This window comes from Antennarius striatus, chromosome 13 (assembly GCF_040054535.1).
Source record: "Antennarius striatus isolate MH-2024 chromosome 13, ASM4005453v1, whole genome shotgun sequence".
Lineage (NCBI taxonomy): Eukaryota > Metazoa > Chordata > Actinopteri > Lophiiformes > Antennariidae > Antennarius > Antennarius striatus.
The window spans coordinates 5,817,828-5,838,280 of record NC_090788.1 but is presented as its reverse complement, the minus strand read 5'-3'; the positions used below and the strand labels follow the sequence as shown (position 1 = coordinate 5,838,280).

The following is a 20,453-nucleotide window of genomic DNA, read 5'->3' as shown; positions in this document are numbered from 1 at the left end:
CAATCATTTTCTGTTATTCTTCAGTGTGTTTGACACAATGGAGGTATTATGTGAACGCGCTCATGTCAGTATAATTGAGTGAAATTGCTTTTCTAATGCACCCATTAATGTTGTGTGCCAGGGCTGTAAAACATTTTGGGTCTGTGGGAAAACTGAGTGGAAACACTTTACAGCAGCAGGTACGGCAATAAAACTGGGTCCGAACCGGACCGGACAGACTTCATGGAGTGTGTTTGGTAAATAGTCTGAGCCTTTAGGGCCATCCGTCTCTGCCACGTGGAGAGAGTGGGAACCATCCAATAATAACATCATTTATGGTTAATCCAAACCTCCCTTATCTCCGAACGTAATTTCTAGATTTAATAATTACTCACTGCTGACGTCGGTTTCCTATGAATTTTATTACGTCAAACTATCGAAGTGGGAGTAAATCAAGTGTTTTGGTTGCTTTTGCCTCCCCTGAGTTCTGGACATGGGGTGGGGGGGATTTAAACCAGATGTTTGTGAGTAGTACACCCGAGAAACCCAGTCAGCGTTTTGTATTAAAGCACATGGAGGCGTAGCTGGATGCCGCTTCAGCGCGTAATTACGCACGGCGGCATCACGACGCTCGGGACTCCAACCAGTAACTCCATAAGTCACCGCATGCGTTTGTCCGTGTTTGGGCGTGGCTCCGTGAAATTTAGTTCTCTGTTGTTGTTGTTGGGGGGTTTTTTTTTCCCTTACGTTTCTCCCTCCACTTCAGAACCACCCACGCCGATAAGTGGTGTCGCACTCGGGCTACGTTGCGGGTCCACTGGGGTCTTATCTGCGACTCCTCCAGAGATCGGCTCCTGTCGATCCCAAACCATCCAGAGAAGATGCGCAGGTTAATTAAGGTGAGCGACAGCGTCCAATGACTCCATCCGTCTGATGGGGTTCACCTCTGCAACAGGCGTGGAGGATCGATACATCATTACGCAGCCACAACAGCTTTTTTTTGTCAACTTGGAGCTGCGGGGATTCTTCATCGTTTCGTGTCCTGAACGTGAATGTCAACTCCGCTCCTTCTTTTCAACAGATGGATGATCGTGCAGCAAAAACTTGTGGAATATTCCTGGATTACATCAGAAATACTTCTTTCCTCCGCTGGGACTAGAAGCAGCGGTGCGCGGTGGTCGTCTTTCTGAACAGCTTGCGTTTCGGTCCGAGAACACACTTTTCTTTTCTTTTCTTTTTTTTTGCTGAGATGTCTCCGTTCTACATCGTGATTGAAGTAGTGATTGCTGTTCTCTCCATATGCGGCAACGTACTGGTTTGTTGGGCAGTAGCGATAAACACCACCTTGAAGAACGCCACCAACTACTTTCTGGTCTCTCTGGCTGTGGCTGACATCCTGGTCGGGTGCCTCGCCATTCCCTTCGCCATCATCATCAGCCTCGGCATTCGTCTGGACTTCTATGGATGTCTCTTTCTGGCGTGTTTCGTCTTGGTACTCACTCAAAGCTCTATCTTCAGTCTCCTGGCTATTGCTATTGATCGATACCTGGCCGTCAAAATTCCTCTGAGGTGAGTTTTTATTTATTGGTGGAGTTAAATTCATCAGAAGACTTTAGTTTTCCCGTTGATGGCAAAAAAAAACAACCCCTACGTTGATAAAATCACTCATTTTTCTTTCCTTCTAATGGATCAGTGATTTGAAATCTAAATATTAGGATCCTATCTATTAATTTCTTTTTATTCCCAGTTTGGAATCTAACCACCTCGGTGTATCAGCGGGTCTGATCTGGATGTTAATGAGTTTAAGAAGTCGAATTAATTTTCTAAAACTTGTCACTGATACCTCCCGCCTGGTAAACATTGGAATTCAACAGTTATCAGATCAGTGTCAGCTGTGAGCTCATGGAACCGCTTCCTTCAGAGCTTAGAGTAATAATAGAACAGCTAACGCCTAAACCTGGACTGATAATGAGATGAAGTCTCTGCGCACATGATTAAAATCAGGCGTTAGATGGATTTAATAAACACAACCTTGATTCCATAATCTAGCCTGGAGACTTTTACGCACGGAAAGTCACGACTTCACTCTGCATCTGACGATTTGGGTTACTTCAAATCATTATCCAATCGATCAATAGTCAACTATCGGCACTCATCACGCTGTGTATGTGTGAATGTGTGTGTGTGTGTGTGTGTGTGTGTGTGTGTGTGTGTGTGTGTGTGTGTGTGTGTGTGTGTGTGTGTGTGTGTGTGTGTGTGTGTGTGTGTGTGTGTGTGTGTGTGTGTGTGTGCGGGGGGGGGGGTGGTAGTCGGATACCTCCTGCAAACAGTTGTCACGTAGCTGCTCAGCGGCGCACATCAGGAGGAGCTGTTGGATCGATATGTCACCGCGGTCTCGCCCATTGATCCCGGTGACAAAGGCCACCGTGATCCGCCTCCAGCGCCGTCGGTTCCGTTCGGTTCACCGGTCCGGGACAAACATGGTGCGGCTCCTCCAGGAAAAACACATTTCTGCTTCTAGTTTTTGAGCAGCGAATTGAACCTACAATTCACCCGCTTTCACTTCCAAGAAGGACACCGGTTGGTAAAATGTTCCCAACGTGATATTTTAGACTCCCACAGGTGATAATTGCGCAGGTCGATGCGCTTTCCGCTCAAGATACCGCAAACGCGCCGGCGGGCTGGAGAGTGCGGGTTCAGCTGTGGGTGATTCTCTGCAGATAGAAGTGTTCTCACAGGTGTTTAAAGGAAGTGAAAGTCCAGAGCCAGATGTTTGAAAGTTAACAGAGCATTAAAACATCCAGACATTTAGCGATTAAACCCCCCCCCCCAGTCCCGGTGAGAAGCTTCAGCGCATCACTGACCTCAGGTTTTGTCTCCACCGCGTCATCAGCACCACCGAGGTCAGCATCCCCGCGCCCCCGATGCTCACCAAATAAACCGTGTGTGTGTGTGTGTGTGTGTGTGTGTGTGTGTGTGTGGTCCGTGATATAAATCCCCCTGTCGCGTTTTATAAATAGTGAATTATACGCACATCCAGGAGAGGCTGTGTTTGGACCTTACTCTTTCACCAGCAACAAAACGCGTCAGGATCAGAGTTCTGAAACGTCCCAGGTGTCCCTGAGGTGACCCTGGATCAGCTGTGGACACCAGAGGACAATGAACTTAAGGCACAGTTAAGGTTTTGTGTTGTCAGTTCTGTGTGATGCATGTTGTCATTCGTTGAGACATCAGAGCACCAGGATCCTGTTTTGACCATGTGTCTTCCTCCTTCACTAGGAGGAAGCAGCACCTCTGACAACGAGCTGTGGACACGCTGCTGAATTATGTTTCAGCTAATGAAACCCTCTGATGGTGGGGGGGCCGACCTAAAAACTCAAACATGTGTGGATGTTTTACACACACTGGAGGGGGGAGGTCAAAAGGTTCAGGCCTGGAACCTGCGGTGAAGAGACGCAGATGATGGATGTCATCAATATTAGTTCACTAAACATTCATTAAACACCAAAATATGACCTCTGAACTCTGAGGTAACAACTCCATCTTCTCTTTTAGAATGTGGAGAGATTACATTTCTCTTTTCCCGAAACAAATCGAGTCACATGACCCCATCGTAATCGGGCCGTGACGGGCGACGGATCCACGGGCCGGGTGAAACGTAAGGCCTCCTGTTGCCACCTGTTGGGTGGCTTTCAGAGCACAACCGCAGACATTCAGAGGTTTGCTGTGGGAATCAGGAGTGTGTGTGGTCTGCCCCCCCCCCCAGACGGAAGCACAGCTACATAGAGGAGAGGGATTTATGTAGAATGGAGCCGCAGAAGAAAGAAAAACAGAGACAGATGCCAGCGTTCTGTCGTCATGCCAGAACTAATCTATTCAGGCGCCCCAACCCTACCACTACCCCGGGGGGAGGTTGGGCCCCCCTTGTGAAATGGACTGTTTGGGCCTTTCTGTATTTGTGACAGACAGGCAGAGGAAGCAGAGGATGACAGGTGACATGTCTCATTTTCTAACCCAGTCATTGCTGATGAATTTTTGTCTTTGGAATTTTTAATAATTTCGTCGTTAAAATATTTTTTTTCCCTCTGAAGCTGGATAATGATTAAGACACAGATTCTTTCCTGCAACATGACTTTCATTTGACTCATAAAGTAACTCAAACTAACCTTCTCGCCCTCCTGATCAAAGCCGCTTCCTCATAGCCTGGAATGAATAATAAGTTTTATTAGATGTCAGATATCTGTAGGATCTGCTGCACAGCCATTAAACCACCAGCGTATCTGGATGCCTGATCAGTGGTTGTGGAAATCTGGAAGGAAACAAGACGAGGAGAGCAACAACAAAATGCAGTGAAGTGGAGCTGAGGGTCCAGACGTGACTGAAAGATTCAGGACAGGACAGATGTAAAGTTTTCACTTGACCAGATTTGAGCAGGAAACGAACGCCTCGACGCTTTTGGAGATATCATCAACCCAAATCCAAAAACAGGATGGAAAAAATATGGATGATATCAGGAAGCAGTCATTTGGAAACTTTTCCTTACTGGTTTTTATGGATCAGATGGTGAAATTCTTTCTTCGCTTTTGCATTGGAATAATTGCCCACAGAGTTTTGAAACTTAGCCAAACTTTCACCATCTTTGCTAGTGAATGATTTATAATCAATCATGATGCGATCATCTGTGGAATCAGCCAATCAGGAGTTTCCCAGCATCCACAACATTGTTGTTTTTGCTCCACCTGTGGACGAGGACGTCTGCACAGAAAACTGATACTAAACAAAGACGGAAGCCTCATATTAAGTGAACTTGAAATGAGATCTGTTAACAGCCAATAAATGATTATCACCACAACGAGCCACACTGAGAGCAAAAAGAGTACCAACAAATATTTTTATTGTCCATAAACAGTAAATAATTCAGAATTAGTACAGTATTTTCTGCACTATAAGGCAAACCTGAAAGCCTGTAATTTTCTCATAAACCTACAGTGCATCTTATAATCCGGTGCATCTTGTATATGAAATTATAAAATAAACAATTCATTGCAGTTGCGCCTTATAATCCAGTGCGCCTTATAGTGCAGAAAATACTGTAAATAAGTAATTTTCCTAATGGGATAAGTAAAATACTGTATATTTCTTATTATTCAGTAAACGGTGACTCAGCAGTTTCTCGCTGCATCAGTTCAAAGCCCTTTTGTTACTGATCCTCACATAAGTTAAACAACTAGATAATGGAGACACTGATGTTATTCTTAGTCTAATTTAATGTAATTCATTTAAATTTCCCACACAAAACAGTTTTTTTCCTGCAGCACAGACGTAAATGTTTCTATTATATCTGTCACACGTGTGACGTCTGTTTCCTGCAGGTACAACCAGCTGATGACGGGAAAGACCGCCAGAGAGATCATCGCTATTTTATGGATCCTGTCCTTCGTCATCGGTCTCATCCCCTTCTTCGGATGGAACCTAAAGTATCCCAGCTGCGTTAACAGCACCTCCGGAGGGGACAACACTACAGGCGCTGACCTCACCGAGGGCCCCAGGGCCGGAGGGGATTCGCTCCACGGATGCAAGCTCAAGTGCTTCTTTGAGAGCGTGGTGGACATGGAGTACATGGTCTACTTCAACTTCTTCGTCTGCGTGCTGACGCCGCTGCTCATCATGCTGGGCATCTACTTGAAGATCTTCACCGTGGCCAGGAAGCAGCTGAGGCAGATCGAGCTCAAGTGCGTGGGCAACGGCGAGAGCCAAAATCACAGCCTCCTGCAGAAGGAGATCCGGGCGGCCAAGTCGCTCTCCATCATCGTGGGGCTGTTCGCCGTCTGCTGGCTGCCCGTCCACATCCTCAACTGCCTCACGCTATTCTACGGGCAGCTGAAGAAGCCGGAGATCGTCATGTACGTGGCCATCATCCTGTCTCATGCCAACTCGGCGGTAAACCCCATCATCTACGCTTACCGCATCCAGGACTTCAGGAACACCTTCAGGAAAATCCTGGCCCAGAACTTCCTGTGTCGTAAGGAGGAGCTGTACCTCAGCTCCAACGGCAGCGGGCGGAACAGAGACCAGATCCACATGACCATCGACCCTCTGCTATAGAGCAGAGACACAGTCAGTTAATGTCAAACTCTGCTGTTTTACCCTGAGGTTTATAATGTTTACAATACGTGAAGAAAAACAGATGCTACTTATGAACCGATCGGGCAGTGAAACGTCAAACGGCATCGTGTTTGTGCTGTGAAGAATTTCAGATCTTTGAATGGAGCTAACTGGATTTGTGGGACTGAACAGGATCTTGAACGTTGCTCCGTTCTGAAGCCGCCCTTTCCTGACGCTACACACTCCGATGTGTCCACGTTCAGTTCCAGTGTTTATTTATTTATTACATGAGAATGTAAAGATCAAAAACCTTGGTGTGGCTGGTTCTGTGCTGGCGGACCGTGATGTGGTACAGCAGGGCCAGTCTGCAGCCACGCCTGGAACTTTTTAACATTAATTTTCATGTCAACGTCACACTATCCATCAAGAAGTGCAGGCTTGTTTATTTATATACCTTTTTTTGTATATAAGAGAAATGTTCTAGAGCTATTTATCAAAGGCTACATTGGTATTTTAATCTTCACTCTTCAGTTCCAAACGGGTCACGATCAGAATTTCCACGATCTAAAGTTCTTTACTTCTGGGTTCACACATTTAAAAAAAAAACCAAAAACTGTATTTATGTCACATGAAGACAAAAATGAGAACAATCACTTCAGCTTAGTGATGTGAATGCATAAGTGCCTCCAGGGGCTCTCATATCAAAGACCACGTTAGAGGAAAAGGAGGGAGGGAAATGGAAACATAAATATAAAATGATTTTCAAATCCCATGAATCACCTCCCAAAAACCTCAAGGGTCACAAATGTATCACATAACCTCGGTGGCTTCCAGCTGGTAGGCAAACAATCACACACACACACACACACACACACACACACACAAACACGCACACACACACGGTAGCAGTCCAGCAAAACCGCACCTCTGAAGGTGAGGCGCTCCATGTCATTTCCATGTTCACCAGAATAAAGCTCAGGAAGCCGGACGCTGATTGTACCCTTTATAGAAACGAGGCATCTGTCCACTGTGGGAGAGAAATGACGTCGGACTGAAAGTAGATCAGCTCCATGTCAGTGCATTTACGTATTCAAAGTTGTTGGTGAACCTAACATCACATCACGTGGCTCTGGTTCTGCTGGGTGTGTATGAATGTTACTGGTCTGAGGAGTCCAGCTGTTTCCTCATTCCATTGACAAAAAGATTTAAAAAAAAGATTCTCCTCTGAGGCTGTCCTGTTAGTGCAGCCAACAAGCTGCTGAAGTCAACGGACCAGTTCCATTTGTATAAAAAAATACATAAAAACCCCCCAAAAAAAACAGACTCAAGGGATGAACCCTCTAGGATTATGTTGCACAGAGGACTCATTTCATCTGATGGAGCCATTCCCACGATGAAACAGGTCCAGAAAGAGATCATTGAAGAGCAAAACAAGTCACACTAATGACAGGCGACCAGGCTGCAGCGCTGCTTTCCCCAGAGTCGACTCTGAACGCCAGCCTCCCTCCGTTCTGCAGCGCGGAGGCGGTTTCCCTTCGTCCCGATCTTAAACCGAGACGAAACCAGACGAATCGCAAAAAAGAAAAAAAGTCTCCATGACTTCAATCAGAGCAAGGCGTTTTCTCACGAGTGTCCTGCTCTATGTGGAATGAAACTGAGGGTGTATGCGGTCGCCTGAGAGCCATCACTACACAAATCAAAACACTTTGCACTGACGTTTTGCCATGTGGTGTGTGTCACTGGTGGTGTGGTGATGGTGTTTGTTGTATTAAGTGTTCTTAAAGTGAGAATCGCTTCACTCTTTTTCCCCTCGTTTTGCCGTCACGTCCCCTGAACCACCTGACTACTTTCAAGGGCTATCAAACACAGGAGTGTGCCAACGCGTCAGTACATTCCAACGGAGGCGTCTAACTGTAATTGCACTGTATTGTTGTATTACTGTCTTGACTGTGTAAACATAAGTACTGTAGGTGTGTGACCTCCACAAGTTATAGATTGATGTCAAACTGTTGCCTTTTTTTTTACGGTTTCATTTGTAATACGAGTTGACTCGGTTCAACATTCCTGCCTTTCATTCCAGAATATCTGATATCGTTATTGATTAGGAGAAACATCCACTGTGGTCAAGCTGATGTTCAACCCAAACTCGTCTGTCATTAAACCAAACTACAGCTCTGATTATTTAATAACATCTCTATATATGGTGAATCATCTTGTTAATAAAGGCAACATTTATATTGATACACGTTGGTTTTTATTCCTAAATATGAACTGTGGATTCTGTCGAACGATAAATTATCAGCTGTTGTTTCCTGGGAGACAAACTGGGAACATAAATAAAACCACAAACGACACGGCAGTGATCCCTCATGTCGCTGGTCCAGGGGCTGTAGTGAGCGTACCGTGTTGTTATGGGAACACCGTCCTGCTCAGCATCCTGGACATCTCCTGATCGGACACACTCTCCTCCTGAGTCACACCCACAGCCTGACACAGGTAGACAGCCTGGATGTGTTTGCACTGGGAGAAAAGAAGAACACACAGTCGTCGTGTTTAGTCACATGACAGGGAGTCCTGACGGGTCATCAGTCAGTCAAAAGCAGAAGAAATGAAGGAGAATCTGCTTCATTATTAACACAGGATGGTTTCTGCTGAAACTGAGAAGCAACTCATGATGTCATGAGGTATGAGTTCAACAACCAGCGCTGCAGACGGAAATCAATCAGCGACCGAGGCAGAAACGTTCACACTTTTTATTTATGTCACATTTAGTCACAGCTACAAGCGGTCAGATGTAACACAACGCTCACAATAAATACGAACCTGTCAGACGTTTGAGGTATTTTTAAACAAAGCACCTTTGGAGGGAAAATTATTGAATTTAAAATCAAAGTTCTCCTGTTAATACAAGTCAGGGAACATTCAACAGAGAACCCTTAAATCTGAGGATAATGGCAACAAAGAAAATGCCAGAATAATTCTCAATATTTTGAAGAACATTTCTGTAAAAATAAAGTTCCTGTGACTGAGGCTATGAGGGTGTTTTCCCTGCTGAATGGAGCCTTTGAGTTAATGTGAAGATGTCACCCTTCTGACTAAATGAGTTTCATTCTGCATTAGCACCCATGAGTTCAGCTCGTGACGTTCAATGCATTATAAATGCAATTTCCTCCACACAAACACGCCTGTGGGTTTGGGTTCTACATAAACAGTGGAGCTAAAACTGAACAGGAAAAGGTAGAGAAGCTTGTTTAGTAGCTTCTCCTCTGGGCCGTTTCATCACATGTTACTGTGTTGTTTGGAGAAGAGCTGCTCCCTTTGACCTTTGACTTCATCCAGCCATGCTGGAATATGAAAAGGCCCAGAATGGAGGCACACTGCAGGCTGTACAGTCAAACAGTCCCTGGAGGGTTGTATTTTCACTCTGACACCAGAGTTCAGATCTGATCCTTCAAGAGCTTCAAACCTCAAATAAAAACATAAAATCAAATGCAGCATCAGCTGAGCAGCTGGAAAAGTTAAGGCCGTTTGAGAAGCTGTAGTTTTTACTGTTATCCTGTGGAATGATGTCCTGCTGCTGACGTCACGCTCTGCTGCAGTTCTGTTTCTCACACTGATTTTAGCCACATCCTCAAGGGAACCTTTCTGATACTTGGACCAGGAGACGAGGTTTTATGCTCCAAAATATTTAGAGAAAAAAAGCAGACATCATGTGTGAAGATGCTTCGAGAAAAACATCTCATCACTCACTGGATCACGGTTTTCTCCAGGAAACAGAACTGACATCTGATAACAATTTTATCTTTCTTCTGGAATTTTTTGTGTGTATGATTGTGCGTTTGTACAGCACATATAATCCTGCTGAAGTCAAAATGAGGGCTTAAAATGTTTACGTTTTTCTAATCATACAGTTAAAAATTCTCCTAAAAAGACGCTACAAGTAAAAGTCACAAACAAATACTAACAAATATAAGACACAACAAAGTGTTTCTAGTCTCTATCTTAATGTGAATATGTCTGTGCAAATGTACAGACAAAAATAATGAGTACATTGAACCAAACCCCATTAAAATTATAAACATTATTCAGATGCTTTTTGTGAGTCCATATTTACATTGTAATTAAAATAAGTAAAACGGTAAAATGAAATTTAAATTAAAAAAAACCTTTACATTGATAAAACTTCACACTTATTTTACCTGATAAAAATACCGTATCATGACACATTTATGTTGGGTCTTAGCCTGAAACTCACCAGCAGGCTTTCCTTCCTGCGCAGCACCGTGTAGGCGAAGGCCGGACAGGGGCAGTAGTGACACGACACGAAGCACGTGTACAAATGCCCTGAGCCCCCGGTGACCTGAAAGAGATTCATGATGAGTGCTTTAAATATCTGGCAACGCTTGAGTGATTCTGACATTCATGTGACCTATACGACGTTTCAAAGACGTCTTCATACTGTGAACTACTTTTACTGATTTCTTAACACCTTATTCTGCAGTGAGACAAGTACAGCATATAAAAGCACACATGCAATGAATTCAGAAACCTGGAGCACTTCAGACGGACACCGGAAAGAACCAGTAAGGCTGGAGGAAAAAGCCAAGAACTGCTGCGTTTCCTAAAGAGCCAAGTTTACTGAAAGCTACTTTTTGTTTTCTGCTGTCATCAGACCAAATCTATTATGTGGCGTCGCTGCACAGTTGGCATCCAACGTCACCACCGGGCGCTGTAGACTTACACCACCTGGCAGGAAGCCCGGAGTCCTCAAAACAACTCCATACGGTTCTCGGAAAAAGTGTCGGACCTGCTTCTTGATCTATTCTGTTTCTGAGTGGATTTCATAATAAACTTTTGACGGATCTCCAACTATTTTACATAAAAATAAGAAAACCACCTAAAAACAAAATAAGGCAACTGTTCCACCTTCAACAGAAAGAAGAACAAGTAAACACTTCAGAAAAATGGAGCGCAGTTCTGAGGTCATGGTGGCGGGGGTCCACTCTGTTCCAGCCACACACTGGGGGGCTCATGAGTTTGTCCCGTTACCTCACGGGCATTCAGGTCCAGACTTAAAATCCACAACGATGATTTCACTCCTTCTGGGCTGTTCACAGATGGACCAACTCCTGCTTGGGATCGTTGACCCGGTTCTATCTGAGCTACCAGACGTCATTTCAGAACCACTGCATCTGTCCCCCCAAAAATACTTTATAAAAATATAGGAAAATGTTCTATTTACCAAAGATAAAGAAATGGGGGAAAAAGGATCACTAAAATCTAATGCAGTGTATTCTGGGCCACCCCCCCCCCCATTCATTACCACTGAGAACAAACGAATCTGTTTCCCAACGAGCTCCAGGACCTGGTTGCTGATGCAAAGGTCAGTGAACGTTAAGAATGAGATAAGGTGAAAAATCCCAGAAGTGAAATGCTACACTCTCATGAGTTATTCATTCCTTTGTGGAAAGAGAAAAACAGGCAACCATGACAAGATGAAAAACTCAACGGTGTCCATGGAAACAGAGTGTGAACGGGAAATGGTAGATTTTGTTCATTTATCAGATACTTCAGCATCTCTTTGATAATCATCTTCGTTTTCCAGAAAGATTCTCAAAGAATACAGTAAGAATTCGTGAAAACATGAGTTTGAAGTTTTTCCGGCAACCACAAAGAAAACCAGTTAATGCTTTTTCACATAATATCATGAGATAATGAAAAGAATCTGCTAAATCATGCACCCCCCTCCCCCCATTCTACAGGGAGTTGGTAAGGACTCTTCAGAAGTGGATGAGTAACTGAGACAGAGAGTCTCTTAGTGAGTCAAGTCTAATTTGTCAAAACCTCCACGCTCGTCTAGATGTTCGATTCACAGACGTTAGCCACAGCCTTACAGGAAGTTCCATCATAATCAGGTCCTGAGATTAATGATGACGAGAAAAGAAAACATTTACACCATCTGATAATGCTGGAAACTCTCCCTGTGACGTTGAGTGAGGTCATGCAGGATGACATGAAAGTTCCTGTTCCTGCACATTGATGACCTCAGCAATACTTTAAAACTTTCAACATAGTTAGAGACATCTTCATGTGACTGAAAACAAATCCACCTCCTGGTGAGGAGATGTTCTTAATCCCTTTCACTATGTTTCATGATAAAAGCTACTAATCTCTTGACAAAAAGGATAATTCCTTTAACAACGTCTTTGGAGCCATTGAACTACGTGTGTGTGTGTGTGTGTGCGCGCGCACTCGTGCGTGTGTGTGTGTGTGTGTGCGTGTGTGTGTGCGTGTGTGTTTGAGAATATGTGTGTGTGTGAACGGAAGCTTGTTTGCACATCTGATTTCAAAATGGAAGCAGTAAGTAAACAGTGGCGCAATAAAGAGTCCAGAAGGAGAAATGTGTGACCTTCAAACACATCAACACACAAGCAGGCAGCTCAACAACTCCAACCAGCAGCACAAGCTGACAAGTTCTGATCACTAACTTAATATTTACACTTAACTAAAACCTGGGCAGCAAAAAACAATCAAATTATTTTCTCACTTATGGAAATATGAATTTATCAAAGTGTAAGGCTGATAGCAAACACACAACTGCAGATCCCAAATTTTTTTTTTCTTTTCATGAGGGAAGTTTTCCCACCAAGAAAACATTAACAATAGTCTATTATATTAAAAATGTCCAGTTCATGCTGCTGGACGACAAACACCAGACGGCCTTGAGGGAAATGACGTCAAAACAATAAAGAACCAACAACTGAGTTAAAAGCGTCCCAACAGAACACAACCCATATCTTTATTTAGCTGTTCTGTGTTTTCTATTGTTTTGACAGGAGCCTGAAGGAGTTTACGGGAAATTTAGGTCACAATGACCCCAAACTCAGTGGGTTCACTGGTTCCTCCCTACAAAAGTCACCCTGTGTCCGTCTCAGATTAACTCTTACCATAAAGGTCAAGTTAATGTTCAATGTACACCAATGCAGTAGGCTCTCCTTTGGCATGAATCAATTATTTCGAATCCATTGTCATTTTTGTAACATACTTTATGGAACAGGTGGATACAGGATCTCAATGAGCCAAAGAGCCAAATATATGACAAAACAAATAGTGGGTTTCTGCAGATGATATAGTAAACAACAATAACAAAGCACAAAACAACAGCATTAATAAAACTGTGAGTCAGGTCGGGACGTAATGCACCAAAGAATGAATTTGAAAAGAAAGGATTGTTAAGGTTTTCTCCCATATGTAGTAAGTCATCAGCTTTAATTCACGTTGCACTGTTAAGATTATTAAGAACCATGGATGCACCGCTCCAGGTTCGTTCACACAGAGCTGTAGATGAGCTCTAACAGCTCTTTGTTTGAGCTGTTAGAGATGCTGTTTATTTACACATGTGTAAAATTGCTAACACTAGAGTGTGCCACTGATTTCCCCCTAGGGGATCATTTTGAGTATATAAAATAACATTTTTAAAAAACGGTGCTGTGTTGACAGAAGCTTAACGGACCTGGAAGGCTTTACGTCCACTGGGAGACGACACACAGGTGACTGAACGCTGGTCCACCAGGTCCAGAGCCTGCAGCGCACACGGCCCGAAGACAAACTTCAGCCTGAAAGACACCAGGAAGCAAACATGTGGGGCAAACCAAAGACTCAATGTACTTAGATTTAAATGTGTGCATGACAACACATTGACATGTGGCTGGTTTCAAATAATACAGACAAAGAACCATTGTGCATGTTATACAAACACTTCACATGACTGCGTATGTGTCTGACTATAGCTCAATAAAAGACGGCTTTAGCATCCTCTGGAGCTGACACCTGACGCCACCACCGGTAGAAGAACTGGTCCCTCTGCCTCTTTTAGTCTCCGTCTAAATACTGAATCCTTATACAATCAGCTTTGTGATTCAGATCTAGATATTCAATGCAAAAATCATACCTTCACTTACAACACAAAAACAGTCTAAGTCGTAACAGCATCATAAAATGAATTACTATTCCGCTACAAATATAATGGTATGACATAAGTTCGTAGAAGCATATATAGATCATCATAATGAGGCTCAATTAAAACGAACAGTGAAGCTTCACAAAAATCACATAACATAGTTAATTTGCTGAATTTGATTTTAATGAAATTTTACTTTGACAAATTTATAAAAACAGAAGTTATGAGATGTGCAATGATGTCTACATGTGAATTACCCCCCACTGTGATGAAGACAAGCAGACAGGATATAGCCAAGTTTACCCAAACAGTGAGAGCCCCTTCACTTTCAGTAACTCTAACCACTAGTCCAGGAAATGGCTCAGTAACAACGCAGCATCATGACACTGTTCTAAGTCACTTGGAAAATCCAGTCTGTGAAAATGTCAACCTTTTCCTCTTCTGTGTCTTCTGTACTTCACATCTGCTCAGACTCAGCCATGTCTCGACCTTTACAGTAAGGATTCCTCATTTATGAAAATGAGAAAACTCATACTTACGCAGTTAGCAAATCATCTGGAACTGCAAAAAAAGAGGAAAATCAAGAACATTTCTTAAAACCATTGAATAGATCTACAAATGATGAAACATTAATTACCATTTAAAAAATGTAGGACTTGCATTCATTCCTTAATTGCAAATAATCTGTGCAGATGACAAAGCAGAGAAAGTCGACTTTGTGTTGATGTTGAGGTAACTTTACCACATTTATACGCTCCTTGTATACTGGCTTGGCTAACTTAACAGTGTGATCAGGGAGCTACTTTAACTGGCTTTAACTGCTTCCAAAGATTCTGGAACAGTGGCAGAGAGGAAACGTGAGTGGAAAACTAATCATGCAAATACAGCTCTGGGTTTAGGTCTAATGGCTGTTTCAGATAAATCAGGCAAAAAAAAGCAACTCCTGGTAGGGCCTGGGGCAAGGTACTGCAATGAACTGTTAACTATTTAAATCCTACAGCATTGTTTACTTCTTTCACTGCACAAATTAAAGCAGCAGTCAAAGCTTCAAATAGAAACAGGCTTAAAACGTATAAGTGAGCAGTAATGGAACACTAATGAGGTTTACAGTACGTACTGACCAATTAACACTTGGTAAGAGGGAAATCTTTAGTAGATAACATACACAAATCTTTTTTTATGCTATAATAGTCTCATATATGCATTGTTTGAAACCAAACCAATCAAGGACAGCTGTATAAGACACATTCACTAAATAACTAATGTGTTTTTTCAATTCATGGGCCCAGTGATGCAGATTTGTTGATAAACTCATTTCATTGCTGCTCTTGAATGTCACCTGAACACATTTGTGTAGCCGCAGCGCCCCCTGCTGTCAAAACATGTAATAACAGCAAACCAACAGGTAGGAGCTTCTCTACTGCGTCTCTACTAATTCATTGCCTTGCCAATTAATTAGTAGAGTAAGGAAGTCAACTATCCCAACAGAAAAAAAGTTAGGTAGCTCGACATTCTTTTGAATTCAAACGCGTTTGTCTCGCTCTGCTCCCAACAACTGCTAGCAAGAGATGCTAAAGCTACATTCACATGTCGCGCCGCCAAGCGGTTCACAGTAACTGCACTGCAACACTTATTAAATCACACTTTTCTTACTTTGGGAAGTTTCCTCGTGTGTTTTTTTAATATCTTGTAAAAGTTGTTTGGCCACTGCAGGCAAAAACGAAAGCATTTTTTTAAAAGCGACTCCTACTACGGTGGTCGTCTTCCTACTTGGCCTCCGATTGGCTCCCCGTGACGATGACGTCACTCTTGCTTGTCCTCCACTTCCTCCTCCTGCAGCTACACTTAACCGGTACTGGAGTTTAGCCAAGTTGCCCTTATATAAAACAGTTTTACATTAAATTAAGATGCCCCACGGAATATTAGTAGCTCCATGATAAAACAATAGATGCCAAATTTAATAAATAAATAATAATATAAAGATACAATCATCTATTACCTGTGTCAACCCGAGTTTCTAAAATTAGGGAATGTATTTGTCATGTTTGAGGCTGCAATAAATATTTAACATGTTTAGTAATATTTAACAATTAACTCAAGTCTTCCACCTAATGGACTAATAAAGGGATTTTTAGTCTTTAATGTTGAGAGCTCTGGTGGTTGTCTTCTCCTTATTAGGCTTTCTGGTTAACAAAAAAATGGATTTGGAATCAGTCTTAATTTGAATGTAAACAGTATTGTAATGGATACTGTGAGCAAAAGCAACCATTCAGTGGCCGTTGTGTCATTCATAGGGGAGTTACAGATGTCTTCAGGTAAGTGGTTGACTTCAGAGAGAATACAGCTCCATCCTCGTTCATCATCCTGCCTGACTCCCTTATCCTCCAATTTCCTGATAACCATCATCTCCCAGTGCCTCAAAAGGCGCTGAGCACCAGCTCCCACACCAAAAAAGCACAACAGAGGATGCAGTTCCTTGTGACAGCTCAGGGTCAACCTGCCAAGGTGTGTATGATGGGATCTGTTCACACCAGGATCGTCGAGTCCATCGTCACCTCCTCTGGTATGCGGCTGCCACAGCCAAGGACAAAAACAGGACTGCAACCCCTCTGATTACACTTTTCGACTTTTACCTACTTGCCAATGTCTAAAGGCATAACACTTTATCACTGATAAAACACACTGTCCTGCATATTAGGATGTTATTTTATATTTCTGTGGATTAATGTCGACTTTCAAATAAGCACCAACTCAACCTCTTGTTCTATATTATGTATCTGCCTTCCCATTCATTATAAGGACTATACAGTATATCCTGACAAAAAACACATTTTTGTATTGTTTATTTTTTGTTGTGGATGGTGTAAATATTACACTCTGACTCGTTTAGAAAACTGAAATCTGAATTATATTTAAGGAAAACTTTCCCATTTGGCTGTTGATATTAAATTTGTTTGCACTGATTTCAGAAAAAAATTGTTTAAAATTGACTTTTAAACAGTTAAAGAAAATTTAGAATTAATCTAAGGACTCCACTGACAGAATGTGCTGAAACAAATGTCTGCTTTGTAATTGTTAACACTGACATGTGACTGTGGTAAGCTTCTCTAACCTCATGAACAGAACTTCCTTTACATAGGTAGATATACTTTATTAATCCCAGTAAGCTCGCTGGAAAATAAAGTCATTCTGTAGCTTTATGTTATGCACACAGCTCAAGAGTAAATGGTAGAAAGGTTAACCTGACAGAAGTTGTACCTGAGATCTAACACAACTGTACACTACATGAACCACTTTCTGCACCACAGAGGGCTTAATCCTTTTATAAAAGATTTTATAACATATCCTGCCCGTTAATTAGAAATATAATTGATTTCTTTGCCTCATTCACTCACATTGTAGTCTGATCATTATCACTTATGGCTGAAATGCAAGTCACATTTTGCAGAATTATTTGCTATAACCCATGTCATTGATATTGTAAATAGAACTGACTGAAGCACATTGGTACAAACGGATGAATGAGAATCATCTTTTAAAAAATCGCAGCAAACCTGTGAAGGACCTGGACATTTTTCAGTGGTGGAAAACTGAACCACTTTATTTGATTGGTCTGAACTCTTGTAATAGCCTACTAAGAGACATTTGTGCGATACAAACATTGCATTTCAACATCATAGGATACACTGGTTTTCAAGTCTCAATTTTAAAAAGACAAAAAGAGTCACCACTGTGTGTTTGATAGAGAGCTGAAAAGAGGCTCCAATTCTTTTTCGGCTTCATGTCGGATTTCTTTTAAGATTCAAGTTTGTAAACTTTTTTTGTCGTTGCCTTTGTAAACACATAGCATCCCTTCTAAACAGGATGAATAACAAAGATGTTGAAAGTGACAAATTAAAATCTGAACATGTGCTATGACAAATGATTTAAAATGAAAGGAAAAAAAACACCAAATTTAGAGCAGAGTGAATCTGTTAACCGAGCAAAGTGAAAGCTGAAAAAGCCAAAATATGTTGCTTTTTTTGATACATACCTTTAAAAAAAGATTTTCAAATGAGCGTTACTATTGTTTATGAAGTTGACCTACTATAATTCATATTCAAAGCTGTATGCTGGTTGACTGACAATGAAAGCAAGTGATATTTAACGGTACCATACATTTAAAACTGTAACTGTGATGAAAGTGTCACACCAAAAATCATGTACAAGCTACAAGAAAAGACAGAAAGTCAAAACATTCAGAATTCTGTGAGTGGTGGGGAAAAAAAACTTAAAGCACATCTTAAAATACTCCTGTGCTGGAGGTTGAATAAGTTAAACAGCAGGTAGAATGCTTTTTTTTTGTAAAAAGCTACAAAGAAAAAAAGTGCAATAATGGTGCAGACCATTCTTTATGTTTGGTTAGTTTTGTCTTTTTGTGTGATGGAAAAACAGTTTACATAGTTCAGATTTGTCAGGACAGTATCAAAAAAAAAAGGTGGGAGAAAAAAAAGAGGGACTACAGAAACAAATACAAACATCAAAACACCAATGTATATCTCTGAGAAAATTAGTTAAAGCTGCCTTCTTTCTCAAGTCACAAGGCATGGCAAAAACCTTTTGCCATGACAACTTTGCAGAGCAGATCATTCTGGACAGGTTGGAAACTGCAGTGAGAGACAGCTACATGTGACATACCATGGCTCTATGGGGGGAAAAAAACAAACAAAACAAAAATAAGAAACACATTGGCTCACTCTCATTATTCAGACCGGGTCCAAGGAGTAGTCATAAGGACATATTTTCTGGCAAAAATTAAGCTTATATCAGACTTTTCACCTTTCTGCTGACACCAGTGTTCTCAACTTGTTTTGTAGACATTAATTTGTCTAGAATGTGATGACTTCTACCATCCGACAGTTATAATCCACCCATCGTCTCCACTTTGTGGAAAAGATGGATGTAATATATCAATACGAATTGAAACGTTCATGTATTTCTTCCTTGAATGTCCACGGTGTTCAGGCTCTGGTGGTGCTTGGTGGATGGTGCGCAGGCTGGCGTAATCTCTCTGCTCCACTCATGGTCAAGTACAACCCAAAGGTTCGGTCTCTTTTAGCATCACTATAGCAGAAATATCAGAATGGGTGTCAGGTGATGTCGGGTGGGGGGGTGGACTGCGAGCGACCAATTGTGATTTGGATGATTAAACTCTTCCTCTTCCCATTGAAAGTGGATCAATTTAGAAGCAACATTAAAATAAGAAATAATCAAGTTAAGAAAAACACTGCAAAAAGTTACTCTATTTACATACAATGATTTTCTTAAAGACAAAGTGTATCTTTACAGAAATCAAACAAAATTCAGAAATAGTCTCTGATGTTTCTTTTTACATGGTAAGTTCATCATCTTCACTATAGCTCGTGTCATCCCCTCAATCAAGTTTAGTTTAGTCCCCCCACAGGCGGGGCGAGTGCTTCCAGACAAAAACAAGTCTTGTCCCGGACAGCCCTGCCTGTCACAGGCTGCTGCTTAAACGCTAACAGCCAGGGGGCGCCATAGCACCAAAAACAAAAAAGACACCACCCCATCTTCTTTACACGCTCGCCGCTCGGCGAGGTTAGTTATAGGGGAGAGGGTGAACAGACGGCATGGGCCTCTCTTGTGGTTATTAGGGCTGAAGTAAGCAGAGCTCAGTCGTCGCTGTCAGACAGGGTCTCGTATTGCTCTGACAGCAGCGACTGCCACACACGCTGCTGGGCAACCGGGGCTACAGCTGGAGACGGCTGCTGCTGCTGGCTCTGTATGGCGGGGGAAGCTATGGAGGTGGGTGGTGTGCTGCTCAGCATGCGCATGGTCAGCGGGTTGTATGGAAACTGCATGGACCCTGAGCAGAGAAGAAGGAAAAGTGAAAACATTAGATAAACTGGCTATAGGTATTCTTATTTTCACGGGTTAGGGCAGAGGGCGTCAAACTGATTTTCATCGAGGGCCACATCAGCATAACATCTGTCCTCAAAGGGCCAGATCTAACATAAATGTAACTAAATGAAACTCAGTGTAATGTAATATAAATGTAACTACTCCTTAATGTTAAACAACTCTGAATTTATTACTTTTTCAAGTTACAAACATTACAGTTACACAGAAAAAACATGTCTGTTGCTCTAACACAAATCCTTTTAATTTGTTAGGTTATATAACCCACAGAACTCCATCAATCAAGGATCAAACTAACCAATGAATAAAGAAAAATAACATCAAACACAAATTAAGAAATTACCTTCGTTCAAACCATTTTTGTGAAAGTTAAAATGGGCTTCATGACTGCATTGTGGGAAATGTTGTTTTTGCTCAAAGGACACTTTTGCCCTATTTATTCTTAGACACTCTAACCTTTTCTGCTCTTGTGGGTCACAAAAAATTATGT

The 20,453-nt window shown here is 42.0% G+C and overlaps 3 protein-coding genes across 9 annotated transcripts in view; 1 reads left to right on the top strand and 2 right to left on the bottom strand.

Annotated features, from left to right (window-relative positions):
• Window positions 1-132: 132 nt before the first annotated feature.
• adora2b (adenosine A2b receptor) lies at window positions 133-6,084 on the top strand. Its single transcript, XM_068331905.1, has 2 exons — window positions 133-1,548; window positions 5,352-6,084. Exons 1-2 carry the CDS (start codon window positions 1,229-1,231, stop codon window positions 6,082-6,084), a joined length of 1,053 nt encoding a protein of 350 aa, XP_068188006.1. The 5' UTR covers window positions 133-1,228.
• On the bottom strand, window positions 5,732-15,822 carry zswim7 (zinc finger, SWIM-type containing 7). Of its 4 annotated transcripts, XR_011037873.1 has the most exons (8): window positions 15,698-15,813; window positions 14,682-14,728; window positions 14,584-14,605; window positions 13,598-13,700; window positions 10,340-10,444; window positions 8,487-8,604; window positions 5,944-6,078; window positions 5,732-5,859 (listed from the first exon to the last, which is right to left on the bottom strand). XR_011037873.1 is itself a non-coding variant. In XM_068331906.1 (6 exons), exons 1-5 carry the CDS (start codon window positions 15,771-15,773, stop codon window positions 8,494-8,496), a joined length of 417 nt encoding a protein of 138 aa, XP_068188007.1. In that variant the 5' UTR covers window positions 15,774-15,822; the 3' UTR covers window positions 5,937-6,075; window positions 8,487-8,493. The 4 variants fall into 4 exon arrangements, 1 of the variants encoding a protein (XP_068188007.1); XR_011037871.1 differs by lacking the exon at window positions 14,682-14,728 and having other exon boundaries at window positions 15,698-15,822; XR_011037872.1 differs by lacking the exon at window positions 14,682-14,728 and having other exon boundaries at window positions 5,944-6,075; window positions 15,698-15,822.
• Window positions 15,823-17,627: 1,805 nt separating this feature from the next.
• ncor1 (nuclear receptor corepressor 1) overlaps window positions 17,628-20,453 on the bottom strand; it is a 51,805-nt gene continuing 48,979 nt past the window's right edge. For all 4 annotated transcript variants that reach the window (XM_068330467.1, XM_068330468.1, XM_068330469.1 and 1 more), the window contains one exon: window positions 17,628-19,910. In XM_068330467.1, the coding sequence (XP_068186568.1) occupies window positions 19,717-19,910 (194 nt within the window). In that variant the 3' untranslated portion in view covers window positions 17,628-19,716. The remainder of the gene's footprint in view (window positions 19,911-20,453) is intronic.